Source organism: Lampetra planeri, chromosome 11, assembly GCF_965212315.1.
Source record: "Lampetra planeri chromosome 11, kcLamPlan1.2.h2, whole genome shotgun sequence".
Taxonomy (NCBI): Eukaryota; Metazoa; Chordata; class Hyperoartia; order Petromyzontiformes; family Petromyzontidae; genus Lampetra; species Lampetra planeri.
In genome coordinates this window covers 6,527,037-6,545,628 of record NC_136117.1, presented here as the reverse complement: position 1 = coordinate 6,545,628, position 18,592 = coordinate 6,527,037, and the positions used below count along the sequence as shown (strand labels likewise).

Sequence of the window (18,592 nt, the reverse complement as noted above, 5' to 3'; positions counted from 1 at the left end):
TGCGCTCAGACCAGTATGTAGATGCGTGCTGAGAAAATGCACACATCAATATCGACTTTTGTGTAAAAGTGACAATATATGTGCATGGACCTTCGATTAGCACGGTTGGCTACGTATGGTGTAAAAGAAGTTCAACATAATGCAACACGCCTATGGGGCCGTCCATAAGTGACGTCACGCACCTAGGGGGGGGGGGGTCAGACATTGTGACGATGTGTGACGATAAGGGGGGAGGGGGTTGAGAAATGTGACGTCACATCAAAATGTGCAACTTTAAATAAATATAGACAACACGTTCTACTTAAATAGACTTTATTATAAATGTTTTCTCCTACAACATCAGAGTGCAGCGCCACATTAAATACGCACCACAATGACGATAGTTTAAAGCGATTTGAAGCATGTTTTATTTTCAAAATGGAAATAAGTTTTTTTGGGGGGGGGCAGAGCTTTGTGACGTCATATTTGAGGGGGGGGGGGGTCTGACTTTTTGTGACGCCGTGTGACGAGGGGAGGGGGGTGAAAAATCGTCCAAAATCGCGTGACGTCATTTATGGACGGCCCCTATGTGTACATGTAAAGGTAGAAGTGTACGGTGATCACGCCACGGCTGCCATTCGGGTCTCCTCCAACGTCCAGAGAGAGCCCCTCCAGAAGGCAACTTTGCCTACTCTTCCATGCTAGCCAAAATGTATTGGATGTAGTCGCTTGACGAATCGTGCATACACACAATACCACACGTGACCACCCCCAGCCCCCACTTGGGGCCCCTGTGTAGACTGAACCCGTCACGTGTCCTCTGGGGTCAGCCAGAGTTCCACGGCCCTTAGTAACCCCATTCCCGTGGCTGGCACTCTCACACCCTACCCTGTAGGGGTCGGCACTGCACGCAGAGCGTGGTGCCATCCAGCGCTCACCGAGCCTCTCTGGGGCCATTACTGTACCCACATTGTCGTGGTGCCCGCGATGTCACTAAACATACATAAACACATGAACGTTATAATAACAATAATACTTGACAACCTTTTGTCAGCCCACTGCTGTAAGAAGGCGTTGCTACACAATGTCATTGATGGGGGATGTTTGGCCGTTCTTCACTTCGCTGGTCAGTCTGGATAAAGTGAGGGGTGGATGGGGCAGCGAGATTGATCCAGACATCACTCGCCACTGACCTTAGCCATGGCTGGGAATCAAACTCGGCGAACTGGAGAGAAAGCACCGTGCACCAATAACTGCGCCACTTGCTCCACATTCATTCGACATGTCCCGATGTAAACTACACACGTGCATCGTCACCGATCTTCGCCGATTTGTGTGCGTGCTGTTTCCGTGTTTCTATGAGACAGCCGCACCCTATCGAGATGTGTGCAGTTCAGTTACAAGGCAAGCCAGCTTTGATTATAATACTAAATTGGCTTTATGAACGCTTCAGTGGACATTGTTTCCAGTGACAGCCACATCGTGGCCTGATCTCACAAACTGCGACTCGCAGTTTCATCGACACGTTAAGCAAACTTGACTGCCGCTTCATTGAACCATTTATTCAGTGGTTTTCACAATAGGCAGCGTCACTCAGTCTCAAACTGACCAGGGTTTACTCAACAATAATGTGTTAGTAATCATAATAACGTCATGTATTAATCTGGGGAAGTCTCCAGACTTTACTGGGAAAGGTCCTGCATTCGATGTTTGACCAATGTCTACAATGTACAAGGAATGTTTTTGTGTGTTGGATGAAACTAGAGACGTGTGAAAAAGCCTTGGCGTACAAAAGGGGTTCACACCCACAAAAGTCCATTTCCTGTATTTCAAGCCATCCTGTACTTCAATCTGCTGGCCACCTTGTGCCCGCCACCAAGGGAGGCAGTTTCACAATTCATCACTATCCACCAACCTCTCTTGCGATGGTTTGAACTGGCGAGTGCTGAAGCCAAGGGGCTGTGCATTCCACAGGATTTGTTCCCCTCTGCTAAGGCATTAACCGCACGCTCGTAGTTGGGATTTAATATGCGCAGTGGAAATGCCCGAGGCTCACTGAGCCCACACTCTGTCACCGTAATGAGACGGGCTCACAGCAGAACGGCACACGGCGCGCGACTCGACACCAGACTGGTGGCGAAACGGACTTAGACCGAGCGTGCCGTAAATCGTAATGAGGCCGTGGGATGAGAGTTGAAAACGTTCTGGGGGGAAAGGAGCAGTGCCGAATTCTCCTAGTAGCAAAAGTAGCTGCTGCATATGTAGCTGCGGGCCCCGCACTTTCAAGCGCCCCGCGCAAAATGCTTTCAAGCTATCAATTCCGGTTCAGTGATTCTGCACTTGCTCTATCACTATAGTACTATACTGCCTTCAACTTTTATGAACGACTGGGTGTTTAAGGTTAGCGATTTGTAGTATTATCTGGCTGTGTAGAAAATATAACAATACAATTACTTTACTGTGCAAGTAAAACATTTGTATTTATGTACATTTTAAAATTTAGGGCCCCTTTATAACATATGCTACAGGCCCCGCACTAGCTTAATACGGCACTGGATAGGAGGCAGCGGATGTGGTGGGGAGGGGGAAGAACCAAAAAGCAACTGGAACATAGGGGGGCTTGGTGACTGCATAAGCACCACCGCATTGAACGGACTATTCCTTCCGATGTGCTCTCACTGCCTTTAACGATGCTACTTGCACGCGCATGTACAGACACACGCCACGCTTAATAAACTTGCACTCGCGCGGATGACAGTGATTTTAATAATGTATGCGTTAATGTCGTGGAGTATGCTTGAAACGCCCTCTAATGCAGTGAAGTGCTTTAGAGCAAACGGTACGCGTTTTATACTTTTTTTAAAGACAAATTGTACTTTACATTTTTGTTGATTGAGGCTTGACTCACAATTTGAAGGCCCGCGAGATTACATTTTGGTAGTCTCTGCTCAAAAAAATATTTCTTCGCGGTTTGTAAAATTAGTACCACTTTCTGGGAAGGTTGATAGTGGTCATCCTATGAAGAAACTGAGGCCTGCCATCCGAATGTGTAATTTCCAGCACCGGCTCGGAACCACCATTGGAGCAGAGCACTGCCCAATTGTTCGTTTAAGCAGGGAGACATTGTGACTTAATTTTGAGAAAGGGCATCAAGCTTTAGTGAGCGCATGCAGTGACCTGCAAACAAACCCTAATCTGTTCATAAATTATCATTTGATGGATTTATCGTTTTGAAATATGAAACCAGCGGGTGCTTGGCTTATATCAACCCTTTAATTAAAATAGCCATACAAAAAAATCCCTGGAATTCGCAATGAAATGCCAATGAAATTAAGCACACAATAAAAGTCCTTAGATCTTGTGGACCTGCAGATGTTCCGTAGATCATTGCTGCCGATATCACGGCCGTGGTCTGCACGTGTTACTAATAATGGCTCATTAATTTATTGTCTGCCTGGTGTAAACCCACATGCCGTTCATTGCATCTTTCATAATATGGATCTTATCGGGAACATGCTTTAACGATGGAAATATTTTATCATAGGTTAAGGTGCTGTCCTGTAATTTCTTGCTCATGCCACTGCTCGTAGAAGGGCCTCCGCTCAAGGGAGCGACCTCTGGATCTCAAATCCAGAGCTCCCTGTAGCGAGAGTTCTAGAGAATCCATCCAGAGGATATTTAGGCCTACTAAAAAATACTTATGAATGTAATAATTGTTCTTATGTTCTCACTCAGCCAACCAGTGAATGTACATCATCACGTTAAGCACACAAGAAATACCGTAGCTCTGACAGAAACTCCCCAAGTTAACTGCCCACTATTCTGAGTCCCACAGTACACAACATTCCGTACACAACAGCACTATTATAATGTTCCTTTATATTAGATTAATTATCACTTCTTGGAAGGTCAATGGACGCTGTTTCGCAAGCCGCGGTGTACAAGACTGGTACCCCATTGCTTCTGTCAGGCACTCACATTTTGTGGGAACAAAGTCCCATTTGTGGTATGTAAAACACGACTTTTCTATTGTGAGAAGTTCTTCCAACGGCTGAAGCCACACAGGCAGCTTAGTTCTGGTTGAGTGTGAGGCCACATTGCCCGGCCAACTTTCGCGCTGCCACACAGCGAGTTGTAGTCGCTTAGACAGGAGGTTTTCATTTCATAGATCCCCGAATCGCTTTGCAAGCATCGTCCAGCAAAAACACACGAATGCATTGAAACGAAGTGAAGCATGATGCGTGCCTGGATATCATAATGAAAAACACGATTAATAATTGTCACATGTAAAAATTAGCAAATAAATACATATACCCATGTGTTTGTTTAAATCAAATGTGGTGCCTGATGGGATTCCTCACAGAAAATTGCGAAGGTTGGCGCGTTACATCAGTGCCATAAAGCGTGGGACTAAATCTCTAATATTATATCCACATTGCTTGCATATTATTGGTGGCTGTTGCCGCGATGTAACGTGAGTTAAGCTGAGCGCTTGCACCCATTGTACGCTTTATTTGCATTCGTTCCCTGTACCAATGTAAACATTTGGTTCTGATTGCATTATGCATGGTAGAGATGGCAAGTCTGAAAGTTATTTTTCTTTCCCTAGATATTCTCAATGCTGAATGGCCAAAATTGAAGCCGACTCTTTCTTGATGTTGGCTTTGCTGCTGGATTGTCAAGCCAAGGGGTGCCTTGCAAACGAGGCAATTTTCCCTGAGTGGTAATTTTCCCTGACGTGAAGGTTTTAACTGACGGACATGGCTTGCTTCCACCGCAGTGCACTCTGGTTGTCCTCGCTCACTGCTACGAGGCATGTGGCGCAAGTTGGGCAGGATTGGTCTAGTGGAGGCTCATAAGCAAGATAATGCCCCAATCGCTTCACCTGTGTAATATCATCTGGATGGGATTTGTCCATGTAGCCTAAGAAATCATGAATGTTGCATTCATCGTGTCTCAGTGGGTTCACATCTGTTTACATCTGGTTACATCCAGGACACTGATATGTTAAGACCGGTGATGCTTAATAGGTTAATGGCCCTCATGAACCTATTGCTGGTGACGCAACTTGCCGCACAAACCCTCGCAGACAGCAAGGCAATCGTCGACGGAAACCTCAAACTGATCCTCGGGCTGGTGTGGACGCTCATCCTGCACTACTCCATCTCCATGCCCGTGTGGGAGGACGAGGAGGAGGACGAGGCCAAGAAGCAGACGCCCAAACAGAGGCTGCTCGGCTGGATACAGCACAAGCTGCCCGACCTGCCCATCAGCAACTTCAGCCAGGACTGGAAGGACGGCCGGGCACTCGGGGCGCTGGTGGACAGCTGCGCACCGGGTGAGATGCCCCCCTTACCCCCCACCCCCCCCGTGTACGTGCAGCGGCCATTTTGGCAGTCCACTCTCGGGACGAGGAGGACCTCCTCCCAGGGTCTGCGTGCTTCGTGACGGCTTGTTTCACGATAATACTTCGCCACGCTGTGGTCAGTGCGGGCGAGTGACGGCAAGGAACATAGATGTGGGAACAAAGACAGGACAGGACAGCCGTGGGTTCTGATGCACGCTCCCTCTGCTGCCCACCCAGGCTATAGCAACCGATTTTACACGGTGGTTGCCCATCCAAACACTGTCCAGGCTCACCTCTGCTCAGTCTCGTAGATCCGACGAGATCGGACGCACTCGGGGTGACTCGGTTAGAGGCATGTAAAGACAGGGCATGCGCATTGAATTCACTTCAAAGCCTGCTACAAAGATGGGCATGACTCTGCGCGTGCCGTGCAGGTCTGTGTCCTGACTGGGAGATCTGGGACGTGCATCAGCCCGTCGACAATGCCCGGGAGGCCATGCAGCAAGCAGAGGACTGGCTGGGAGTGGCTCAGGTACAGGCGAGAGGTGGCACGGACTCACCTTGACCGGACCGTCAACCACAAATGTGAACCACCTGGGCGGTGGTGGCTATGCACGCCTGTAATCCAGCACTGTGGAGCGAGGGTTGGTGGGTCGGACAAATGACAACACTCTGGGAGACTCCCTTGAGGTGCAGTGTGTGGCCCAATACCATCTGTCCTTTGTGTCTGGGATCGAGTGTTGCCCCCTCGCATCCATGGGTTGACTTCGGGTGGTCCAGTTTCCTCCCACATGTATACATACTAATTGGCTGAAGATATCCTTAGAGAGAACTGCAGAGTATTTGTTGGTGCTGGCTCACCATTTGGCTCGTTTGTGGTTCCTCAGCGATTGTGAGATGTAATTTGCATGAACGACACGATATAAAACTTATAATGATGTTTTTTTAAAGATTGGACCGGAGTGGCTATACTAAGCTATATCCAAGACAGACTAATCTAGTTGAAATTCCAGTAATGATTTAATAATGGACTGGCTGCTTGCCTCGTCACTGAGTTGCACAATAAGCGTATCTAAGAGGCCATGTCTGTCATGGATTGAATGACTGTGCACAAAGCTGCGGCACAGCCTATTCGGCTACACGGGTAAATCTTTTAGCTTTCGCGCCTCCGATTCGCACGGTTGGCTACGTACGGCGCGAAAGAAGTTCAACACACGTACATACATTCGCGCGCGTTGTTCATGTGCGCGCATGTCGTGTGTGCGCAATCCACAGGTGATCGCGCCGGAGGAGATCGTCGACCCCAATGTGGACGAGCACTCGGTGATGACCTACCTCTCGCAGTTCCCCAAGGCCAAGCTCAAGCCCGGCGCTCCGCTCCGCCCCAAACTCAACCCCAAGAACGCGCGCGCCTTCGGCCCCGGTGCGTGAGGGAACGCGACGGAGTGCGTGACGGAACGAAATCGCCCCGGGGCTCAGCCCCAAGGCACAATTTCGCACGAGGCAGAGTGCTCTTGGGGTATCGTTTCTCCCCTGTTCGACCTAAGCTGCAATACTGAGCTGTACCGCTGGTTACACAGGAGGTTGTGGGTTCGATCCCGACCCCGATGCCTGTATATTTGCAGATTGCACATCTCTCTCTCCCCGTGGTCGCGTGGATTTTTCTCCGGGTCCTCCGGTTTTTACCTCCACAACATGCGTTTAGAGGTTTTGGCTCTTATACGTTTCCACATAATGAGCCACTTCGTTAGGCTATGATTTGTGGCCAGGTTGCTTCTGAAAATAGCTAAATAGCTCAGTGGGACTTACCTGGAAAAATTTAAAGTTTCGTTAAATTCTTTTTGGGGAACGAAATTGGCCGGAAGGAATTAAATGGTGCTTATCATGTGGACATTTCTAGCAGCAAAATGCATGTTTCTTATTATGAAGGGAAAGACTGGTAGATCCGGAGAAAAAATCCACGAGGCTATGGGGAGAACAGGCAAACTCAAAATATAGAGGCGTCAGGGTCAGGATCGAACCCACGACCTCCTGTATAACCAGGCGAGGTAGTTAACATCTCGCTGCTGTGGCGAGATGTTAACTACATGCGGAAGAGGTAAACAACACCCAATGTCTGGACGTCGGCTTCCCGAGGGCACTGATGTGGTCGTCCTATGGGGACATTCGGCGTCCAAAAGCTTCACCACGTTGATCGGCTTGATCGCCGTGGTGAACAGAAAAAACTCGTGCTGTGTGAAGGGAAGTGGAAGATGTGAAGGGCTGAGGGGTCATTCCTATACTGCACCTGAATGAGGCAAATGAGAGCCACCTGACATTTCACCGACGCTGTTCCTCGCACCGTGTACCGCCAACGCGCTCGCTGTGATTGAAATCGGAGCGCCGCGCTCGGTGAATGTTTTTTGTTTGTTCTTGTGACATCTTGAGTTCGGATCTGGTTTTGAGCTTTGCCCGAGATTGAACTGGGTTTTCAAGCGTCGCGAGTTGACGGTCTCGGCCCTGTCACCCGCGACCGTCTCAAACAACCCGCCGTATTCATTTACGTTTTCCACCGGATTTGTTTTAAAAAAAAATACGCTCAAACTCAGGTGTGGAGACCGTCGGAAACTCGGTTGAGCGCGCGGCCGAGTTCGTCGTGGAGACGGAGAATGCCGGCCTCGGGGAGGTGCTGGTGTTCGTGGAGGACCCCGAGGGACATAAAGAAGAGGTGCTCGCAAACAGATGCACACGCGCAGATGCACACGCAGATAATGAATGCTCTACAAAGCCAAATAACCCCAGTTATAGCCTTTACAGACTTGTGTGGCCAGTACTGTTAGCCAGGACCTATGAAGGCCAAGTACTCAATACGTGCAGATGCAAAGACACGTTCACACTCACAAATGCAGGTGCACGAATAATGAAAAGACAAAGATCCCCCGTATAGCCTTAACGGGATTTTGAGGCAAGTGCTGTTAGCGAGAACCTATGGAGGCTGGCACGGCACACGAGGGGGTGGGTGACCAGCACCACGCCCGGCCACCTTTGTCTCCCCAGTGGCGATATTTACACACCGCACCAGGTATTCGTTTGAGTCGACCTAGGGGAGGCCCAGGAACGGTTCAGATAATCGTCAACGGTGTTGGCCGTGAGCAGGAATAGAACTCGGGTCACAGGGCTCAGAGTACAGCGCAATAACCACGACACTAACGCTCCCCACTGCTGCTTGTGACTACTGCTTCTGCTGCTGCTGATGTGACTACTGCTTCTGCTGCTGACGATGTGACTACTGCTTCTGCTACTGATGCTGTGACCACTGCTTCTGCTGCTGCTGATGTGACCACTGCTTCTGCTACTGATGCTGTGACCACTGCTTCTGCTGCTGCTGATGTGACCACTGCTTCTGCTACTGATGCTGTGACCACTGCTTCTGCTGCTGCTGATGTGACCACTGCTTCTGCTACTGATGCTGTGACCACTGCTTCTGCTGCTGCTGATGTGACCACTGCTTCTGCTGCTGCTGATGTGACCACTGCTTCTGCTACTGATGCTGTGACCACTGCTTCTGCTGCTGCTGATGTGACCACTGCTTCTGCTACTGATGCTGTGACCACTGCTTCTGCTACTGATGCTGTGACCACTGCTTCTGCTACTGATGCTGTGGCTACTGCTTCTGCTGCTGATGATGTGACTACTGCTTCTGCTGCTGACGATGTGACTACTGCTTCTGCTACTGATGCTGTGACCACTGCTTCTGCTACTGATGCTGTGGCTACTGCTTCTGCTACTGATGATGTGACTACTGCTTCTGCTGCTGACGATGTGACTACTGCTTCTGCTACTGATGCTGTGACCACTGCTTCTGCTACTGATGATGTGACCACTACTTCTGCTACTGATGATGTGACTACTGCTTCTGCTACTGATGTGTTGACTGCTGCTTCTGCTACTGATGCTGTGACTACTGCTACTGATGATGTGACTACTGCTTCTGCTACTGATGATGTGACCACTGCTTCTGCTACTGATGTTGTGACTACTGCTTCTGCTACTGATGTTGTGACTACTGCTTCTGCTACTGATGATGTGACCACTACTTCTGCTACTGATGATGTGACTACTGCTTCTGCTACTGATGCTGTGACCACTGCTTCTGCTACTGATGATGTGACCACTACTTCTGCTACTGATGATGTGACTACTGCTTCTGCTACTGATGTGTTGACTGCTGCTTCTGCTACTGATGCTGTGACTACTGCTACTGATGATGTGACTACTGCTTCTGCTACTGATGATGTGACCACTGCTTCTGCTACTGATGTTGTGACTACTGCTTCTGCTACTGATGATGTGACTACTGCTTCTGATGCTGTGACTACTGCTTCTGCTGCTGATGATGTGACCACTGCTTCTGCTACTGATGATCATGATGATGTGACTACTGCTTCTGATGCTGTGACTACTGCTTCTGCTACTGCTACTGATGCTGTGACTGCTGCTTCTGCTACTGACGCTGTGACCATGCTGCTGGTGGTGCTGACTCTGGTCGGGGTTGTGTGTGTGTGTGATGCGGAGCAGGCCCGGGTGACTCCCAGGCACGACAAGCAGCGCTCCTTTGCGGCGGTCTACCGCCCCCGCGTGGCGGGGCCACACAAGGCAAGCCGCTGATGCTGCTGCTGATGATGCTGCTGATGATGCTGCTGCTGCTGATGATGCTGCTGATGATGATGCTGCTGATGATGCTGCTGATGATGCTGCTGATGATGATGCTGCTGATGATGCTGCTGCTGATGATGCTGCTGATGATGATGCTGCCGCTGATGCCGCTGATGCTGCCGCCGATGCCGCCGATGCCGCCGCCGCCGCCCCCTAACCCAGTATATTTAAACTGGGTTAGGGGGGGAAGATATACGCTGCCAAGCTTGGCGGTGTTCATTCAGACGCTGTCTTTCCGACAGACCTGTTCTTCACCTGAGGACGGCTGCTTGCGTTGTGGCCGAAACGTCGTGAGAATTGTATTATTTTATTATGTTTTATTTTTATTATTTTATTATCTCCCTTCTACGTGACTTTACCGAAAGAACCAAGAAGATGAATCGTGTTACTTGTTTGTTTTTAATTTGCTTTATCCGGTGTTACATTTTATTAAATATTGTCCAACTTATTGTGTTTGTCGTATAATGGCTGTCGCTCTCATAGCAACAAAAACACCCGGTGGGTGAGCCCTGCAGGTGCGCCCTGCCCTGGCTGCCCCACCGGCGAGAACTTCCGCACGGCGGGGCCCCGGGGTGATCCGCGGCTCGCAAAAACACCTCTCTCTCTCTCTGTGTGTCTGAGTGTCGCGCTCTCCATCTCCTTCGGTCTCGCCCCGGCCCACCAACCCCGGCAGGTGACGGTGCTGTTCGCGGGGCAGCACATCGACCGCAGCCCCTTCCCCGTGCTGGTGGCGCCGCCCCACGGGGACGCCGGCAAGGTGACGGCCCGCGGGCCCGGCCTGGAGCCGAGCGGCAACGTGGCCGGCAAGGCCACCTACTTCGACATCTGCACCGCCGGTATGGGGGGGGGGCTGGTGTAGGGGTGGGCTTAGACGATTACGCAATGGGCCATTGTTGTTTATTGTTCGTGTATTTTGTTCGGTGACGATTGTTATTTTCACTTCGCTTCTTTCGTGTCGGTCACTTTCCGATTTTGCGTCGCGTAATCACGTTGCAAAATATAATAATTACGTTCAGATATTTAGCAGTGAGCAGTGCACCACCCAGAGCTCGTGAAGTACTCTATCTGCATTTTTCGATTTAAAGCTTTCGTGACTGCAGGGATTCATCTTCTTGGTTCTTTCGGTAAAGTCACGTAGAAGGGAAGTAATAAAATAATAAAAATAAAACATAATAAAATAATTCTCACGACGTTTCGGCCACAACGCAAGCAGCCGTCCTCAGACGCTGTTTCCCCAACAGACCTGGTCTTCACCTGAGGACGGCTGCTTGCGTTGTGGCCGAAACGGCGTGTGAATTATTTTATTATGTTTTATTTTTTATTATTTTATTACTTCCCTTCTACGTGACTTTATCGAAAGAACCAAGAAGATACTCTATCTGCAATTGGCCTGTTCATCTACATGAGAGGCACATCATTTATACAGGGGGGTCTACACGGAGTGTTTGTCATGTGTCAAGCGAAACAAAATATTGTACTTCTCAGAGGTGGAATTAGCAGAATTAAGCGAAACAACACGTAAAATATCATGGATTTTTTTAAATGTTCACTCATTGGAGACTGGGGCCTACGCTGTCAACTCGCTGTGCTTGAGAGCCCCAGTTTATTCGCGGGTGTCTTTCTAGATTTAAATCTTCCATTTTTGCGATGCTTGCTCAGTGTGCAATGACGAAGACGTGAAGCCCCCTAAAGTCGTGCGGCCATTGCTCCAGCGTCCGTCACTGCTACCTCCCACTGCTCGATGAGTACAAATGCGCTGCCAGGTTCGGTACCTCGCTCGCAGCAGTACGTACACCGGTGGCAGTCGGCAAACCGAACGGTGTCGGTATACGCTGCGGCACGGCTCCGGCGTGAGTGAGAGCTCTCTGGCCCCGCGGGGTATATTAAACTAAACATATTTTTTAAACATTTTAACCAGGTAAGACCTGGCCGCAAATGATAGCTCAACAAAGTGACTTGTCACGTGGAAATTTATAGCAGCCAAATACTGTAAACGAATGTTTCTAAATGGGGAGGGGAAAACCGGAGGACCCGGAGAAAAATCCAAGCAACCGCGGGGAGAGAGACAAACAAACTCCAAATATACAGCAGCAGGCGTCAGGGTCGGGATCGAACCCACGACCTCCTGCATACCAGGCGAGGGAGTTTAACATCTCCTCGCCACCGTGATGATGATGAGAGAGAGAGACAAACGCAAACTCCAAATATACAACAGGCGTCAGGGTCGGGATCGAACCCACGACCTCCTGCATACCAGGCGAGGGAGTTAACATCTCCTAGCCACCGTGATGATGATGAGAGAGAGAGACAAACGCAAACTCCGTGGTGCCGTGTGGCGACGACGCAGGCGCCGGAGTGGGCGATGTGGCGGTGGTCGTGCTGGATCCGCGGGGCCGTCGCGACGCCGTCGAGATGACGCTGGAGCAGCGGCGCGACGCGGTGCTGCGCTGCACGTACCGGCCCCTGCTGCCCGGCCCCCACGTCGTGTCCGTGGGCTACGCGGGCGCGGCCGTGCCACACAGCCCCTTCTCGGTGAACATCGGCGAGGGTGCGTCGAACCCCGGGCCCACGAGCCCCTTGCCCCATGCGCATGGGGCTGACCGTAGCGTAACTGTGCTATGGAGGGCAATTTCCCAAAACATCGTCGATTTTATACATATACTTTTTAGTTTTAAGGTCACTGAGTTATAGACGAATGTGTTGAGTTTTTTGTTGTTGTTGATAATTGTGCTCGTGCGCCACTGTCAACGCGGCAACAGCATCACCAAATAATGTTCAGCGTAAGTTGGTGTGGTTCAGTCTGTCTGCGTACAACGCTCGTATGTATTTATCTACATCGCTTCGGTTGGGTCTAACTTCTCAGTGCCCAGTCCGACGTAACGTTTTACGTAATGTGCATTCGTCTCCTGTGTGTCTTGGTCTGGTTGTATATATGTTTCTAATTCCTAGTGCAAAAAATAATTGAGTGTGAACCATGTGCATTTTAAAGTTCAGTCTCACTGCCAGTGCATTTCTGCATTATTAATCCTGCTTCCGGCAATTGGTGAATTTGCAAGTTATGAGCAATGTTCATTGATGGTAATTGTGATGAGCAATGTCTCGTAATGAGAGTGCATCAATTAATCTTTTTAAATCCAATCCTCATCACAATTACAATCACCACCACCACTGATCCCACCAACATTACTACCAATACTACCACTCCTACCGCCACCACTCTCACGACCACCACCATCGCCACCACCCGTGCCCCCCCCTCCCACACCTCAGCGTGCAACCCGGGCGCCTGCAGAGCATCGGGTCGGGGCCTGCAGTCGAGAGGCGTGCGCGTGGGCGACGCGGCCGGCTTCCGCGTGCTCACCAAGCAGGCCGGCTCTGGGGAGCTCAACGTGTTGCTCAGGAGCCCTCGTGAGTCAACCCACTTGGCCCCTCACGCCCCTGTCTCGCCTCGTGCTCGATCGATCGCTCGCTCACCGCAGAACGCGAGCTCCATTCAATCAGGGCCTCCCTACTGGCGGAGGTGCGGCAGGAATTTAAAATCTGCCTTTATGTTCTGCCATCGTCAATTTCATTGTGGGATTTGATTCGGCAAGGGCATGTGTCGCGTTGGCTGCGCGAGTGAATACGTGACCTTCACATGGGCACAGGAGCCAGGGTGAGAGTGCGCTCATTTGCAATTCCGCTGCTGGTGATTTCAACACCGTTCAGTCAGATGCGCGCAGCGTGCGATAACTTCGTATTTTTTTGAAGATTGGCGAACCTGGACTTGTGAACTGTGGTAGTTTTTTTGGTGGGGGGGGTGGCTGGGGTTTGAGAAGCACTTATCAAACTCATTCACCATTGTTTGGATGGTGGCTGCTGGGTGGCTAATGGGGGTAGTACTACGCCTGTTAAAAATTGCTAGGGCAGCACCACCGGTTAAAATCCGGGCAGTGAATAAACACGTGGGATGAATGACATACGGTGAACCCTTCTTGGAAGGAGCTCTGTCTCCTGGTGAATAAGGGAGTGTTACTGTGATGTAACCCATGTTGAACTTCTTTCGCGTCGTGCAGAGTCAACCGTGCGGGAATGACTCGCCAATGTGGCTCTGTGGCATCCTCCAGTGCCATTCTCTGATGTCACATGTTGCTCGACTGACAAGGGATGTGTGGAGGGTGGGGGGAGAGTTCAAAAAATTGATTTATCCCACTCCATGCAGAACTCTCGATTCTCGCTCATTTGGCATGAGAATCGATGCATTTGGAGCAATTCTCGTGACCTCGCGCTCACGCAGCAAAATCTCACGGATCACTGGGACCAGGAAAGCCCTCGGAGACCTCCATAACTGTCGCTGGACTTTGTTGAACATCCACGCTGAGACGGAACCAAATGCCCCTGAGTTGTCAAGCACTGGTCATCTCGCCGCTCGGAGACCGTGCATGATGTGACTTACGCAAACGCAATTGGAAAAATAATTGCTGATGAAATCGAAAAGCAAAAGCGTAGATTTAACATAACGCAATTAAAGTGCAATATGTGGTTTGGTGCCACCCAGATTTTGTTGTCTGCAAATGAATACTTGTCCCCTCCAGGATAAATGTTCAAACTGCCAAGCAATTTTGCACCCTTACTTACTTGTACCCCTGAAGGAATTAATATTTGCTCTTTTCAGCGAACACATTTCAGCGTTAGATTTACGGTGAGGTTTTGCTGAGGTAAGTTCGTGAGGAGTGGTTGAAAAAGTTACAGCCGCATTGGTTCAGACAATGTTAGGACCAAACAAGTGGTATGCAAATGTGAAACTATACTGAAAGCAAACTAAGCGATTATTTCATAAATAACTGTGGAAATTGGGCCTACATTTAGGGTCTAAGAATGCATGGCTATGTCGGAAAATTGCATACCTGTCAATCCCTTATCAGTGCCCTACCTTATTACAGACCAATTCAGACCTCATTGGTCACCCCGTGCCTTTATAAATCTCAACATTTATCCTACAAAATCCCATCCCAACACTTTCTTTTTTTACTCCATTTCCCTGCAAACCGTACGGGTTGACAGGCAAGTAATTGATATCATTTCATGACAACAAACAATAATGGTGTCCAAACATTCCCTATAATCGGTGCCTTGGGAGAATGAACATTTCATTTTGGGGAAACAGACGTGGGGTGGTGGGGCGGTGGGTGGGGGGGGACACACACGTATCCTCTGTCGCCGGTGTCGCGAGTGCCATCCTGTCCGTCCGCGTGCATCCCAGGCGGGGAGGAGCCGATGAGGCACCGGGAGGTCGGGGAAGGCGTCCACGAGTTCGAGTACAAACCCCTCGCCGTGGGGCCCCATGTCATCACCATCACGTGGGGCGGGAAGCACATCCCCCGCAGGTGAGTGCGCGAGTCTCACGCCTGTCGCGCCAAGCGCACGTTGCGTGCTCCGATGCGTGACGCCCGGCAGTCTGTGTCGTCGGGGAGATGCAGTGCCTTGTCGAACAAAGACAAAGATGCCCCGTATAGCCTTAACAGACTGTGGGGGCAAGTGCTGTTAGCGAGCACCTATGAAGGCTGGAACGGTACACAAGGGGGTGGGTGGCCAGCACCACGCCCGACCGCCTTTGTCTCCCCAGTGGCGATGTTTACACACCGCACCAGGTACTCATTTCAGACTGAGTCGACCTAGGGGATGCCCAGGACCGGTTCCGATAATCGTCACTGGTGTTGGCCGTGAGCCGGAATCGAACCCGGGTCGCCAGGTTCATAGCGCAGCGCGCTAACCGCTACACCACCGCTCCCCAACAAACACACACACGCGTGCATGTTGGTTGCTGCATTTGCATGTACGTTATGTGACTGTGATGGACCCGATACAGACACACTCGCGTGGTTGCCGTGAATGTCTTCGGTGTATGAAGACAGACTGTGTAAGGGTCCCCCTTGTAGCCTGAACAGACTTTTGGGGTAAGTGCTGTTAGCGAGCACCTATGAAGGCCGGCACGGCACACGAGGGGTTGAGTGGCCAGCTCCACACCTGGCCGCCTTTGTTTCCCACAGCAGTAACTCATTTGAGGCTGAGTCGACCTAGGGGTGACCCAGGATAATTGTCACTGGTGGTGGCCGTGAGCAGGAATCGAACTCGGGCCGCTCGGTTTGCTGCGCAGCGCCCTAACCCTACACTCCGTTCACACACGCACACACACACAGTCGTGGCTGATGTGTAGGTGTGCTGTATGTATGTCGTGTCGTTGCGTGTGTGTGTGTGCGTGGTGCTGCAGCCCCTTCGAGGTGCTGGTGTCGGCCGAGGCCGGGCCGCAGAAGGTGCGCGCGTGGGGGCCCGGCCTGGAGACCGGCATGGCCGGCCGCTCCGCAGACTTCGTGGTGGAGGCCATCGGCACCGACGTCGGCACCCTGGGTGCGGTGACGACGATGATGACGATGTTGATGATGGGAGTGGTGATAATGATGACAGTGATGATGACGATGATGACGATGTTGATGGGTTCTTTCGGTAAAGTCACGTAGAAGGGAAATAATAAAATAATAAAAATAGAACATTTTTTATAATGTTTTATTTTGATTATTTGATTATGTTTTATTTTTATTATTTTATTATTTCCCTTCTACGTGACTTTACCGAAAGAACCAAGAAGATGAATCCGTGCAGTCACGAAAGCTTTAAATCGAAAGATGATGACAATGTTGATGATGGGAGTGGTGATAATGATGACAGTGATGATGATGATGATAGTGATGACGGTGCCTACGGACATTCACCTGGAATGCACCCAACCTGGCCACATCCCAGAAGCTAAGCAGGTTTGAGCCGGGCTAGTGCTTAGATGGGCCACCACTATGCAACACAGATTGTTCAAGGCTGTGGGGCTATGTGGTGAGCAGGAAAGGGTAGTGCAATAAAATATATTATTGAACTCTACTGACCGGTGCGGCCAAGCCACAGCATGGTCAAACAACCTCAATCCGCACGGTGTTGGGAACACCCTCACCCAGCAATGCATTGTTGGATGTGCACGAGAATGATGTCAGCGATTCTGTTGTTGTACGTAGTTGAACTTCTTTCGCACCATACCTAGCCAACCGTGCTAATCGGAGGCGCGCGGTTACGATGATGTCACGATGATGATCATTACCAGTCCAGTTCCCTCCCTTGCACTATCAATCAGCCGAATAGCGATCTCGCTGGACGCTGACCCGCGGAAGGGCCCGTTCCTTCCCCCTCTCCTCCTCGTCGCAGGCTTCTCAATCGAGGGCCCGTCGCAGGCGCGCATCGCGTGCGACGACCGCGGCGACGGCTCGTGCGACGTGCGCTACGTCCCCACGGAGCCCGGCGACTACGCGGTGCACGTGCTGTGCGACGAGGAGGACGTCGCGCTGAGCCCCTTCATGGCACACATCCTGCCCGCCAGCAGGGACTGCTTCCCCGAGAGGGTTCGTCACCGCCCCAGCGCTAAACCGCCACTCCCGGCCCGCCTCGCGCGCCTCGAGCCCTTTAAAAAACTAAAAACAACCTTGCCCTTTCGCAACGGTGGCGCTAGATCGCCGCTCGTCGCGGAGGTTCGTGGTTCGAGGCCCGGCGGCCGCCCTGGTTAATATCGTGGCTTTATTTATCCTCGGCACTGCCCCTAAAATTTGAAATTATTTCACGAAGCACAATGCATAGCAATAGTGTCAGTGACAGAGCAGTGATTCTCTTCATGTATCTCTGTACCGATCTCCATATCCGACCGGCTGTTGCTCTCCGTCTCTTTGTACCTGTCCCCATGTCTGTCTCTACATCTCTTCTTGTCTCTTTCTCTCTCCTGAAGCCCTCTCGTGACGAGTAGGCCTCAACATTGGCATTTAGCTCCTGAACACATTGGAATAAGCCAGAATAGAATTCATTCTTTGCAAAAGGTATATGTTTGGTGTTTGAACATCTTAGCACTTGCTTTATTTGTTTAACACGTCGGCTTTCAGCGACCAATATTATCCATAGTAGAGGTTTGTTGGGTTAGATCGCGTAAATATAAATGTGTCGTTGCACCCGCCACCACCCAACACACAGCCAATTAGTTTGGTTTTTCACGTAAACAAAATATGCCAATTCGCGACTGTATCAATACACTTGTGTGTTGGAGAGTAAACCCCTCCGGGCTTTGTAAATGTTGCAGGTTTAATCTCCAACACACCGGTGTGCTGTACTGGTAACGAATTGTCACGTTTTTTTTACGTGACAAACCTTACTAATTGGCGGTGTTGAACGACACAATTATATTTAAGCGATCTAACACAACAAAACACCTCTCATGGATCTTCTTGTGTTGTCTTTCATATCGCCTGTCCTTCTGCTTTATCTCTTCGTCTCTTGCCACGTCTCTCCGCGTGTGTCTTCTGCCTGGCTTGTCTCGCTCTCGACTGCACCACCACTGCCCACCCCCTACCCCCACCAACCCCTCCCTTGCTCAGCCCACTCTTGCCGGTCTCCTGCCACCCTGAAAAGTTGTTTCGTTCCGCCGCCTCTCAGCACCTCTTCTGCCTTGGCGGCACTTTTTTGCTCCGCGTCCTCTGGATTTTTTTTTCCCTCTCCACGTTTAGGAAC

At 50.5% G+C, this 18,592-nt stretch overlaps 1 protein-coding gene across 1 annotated transcript in view; it reads left to right on the top strand.

The window, feature by feature from the left end:
* Positions 1-18,592, top strand: part of LOC144721235 (filamin-C-like) — a 95,515-nt gene that overhangs the window by 31,759 nt on the left and 45,164 nt on the right. The window contains exons 3-13 of the mRNA XM_078598687.1: positions 5,069-5,317; positions 5,761-5,858; positions 6,602-6,749; positions 7,915-8,033; positions 9,884-9,961; positions 10,695-10,857; positions 12,369-12,569; positions 13,292-13,429; positions 15,264-15,387; positions 16,272-16,408; positions 17,249-17,442. Coding sequence (XP_078454813.1) covers positions 5,069-5,317; positions 5,761-5,858; positions 6,602-6,749; positions 7,915-8,033; positions 9,884-9,961; positions 10,695-10,857; positions 12,369-12,569; positions 13,292-13,429; positions 15,264-15,387; positions 16,272-16,408; positions 17,249-17,442 — 1,649 coding nt within the window. The remainder of the gene's footprint in view (positions 1-5,068; positions 5,318-5,760; positions 5,859-6,601; positions 6,750-7,914; positions 8,034-9,883; positions 9,962-10,694; positions 10,858-12,368; positions 12,570-13,291; positions 13,430-15,263; positions 15,388-16,271; positions 16,409-17,248; positions 17,443-18,592) is intronic.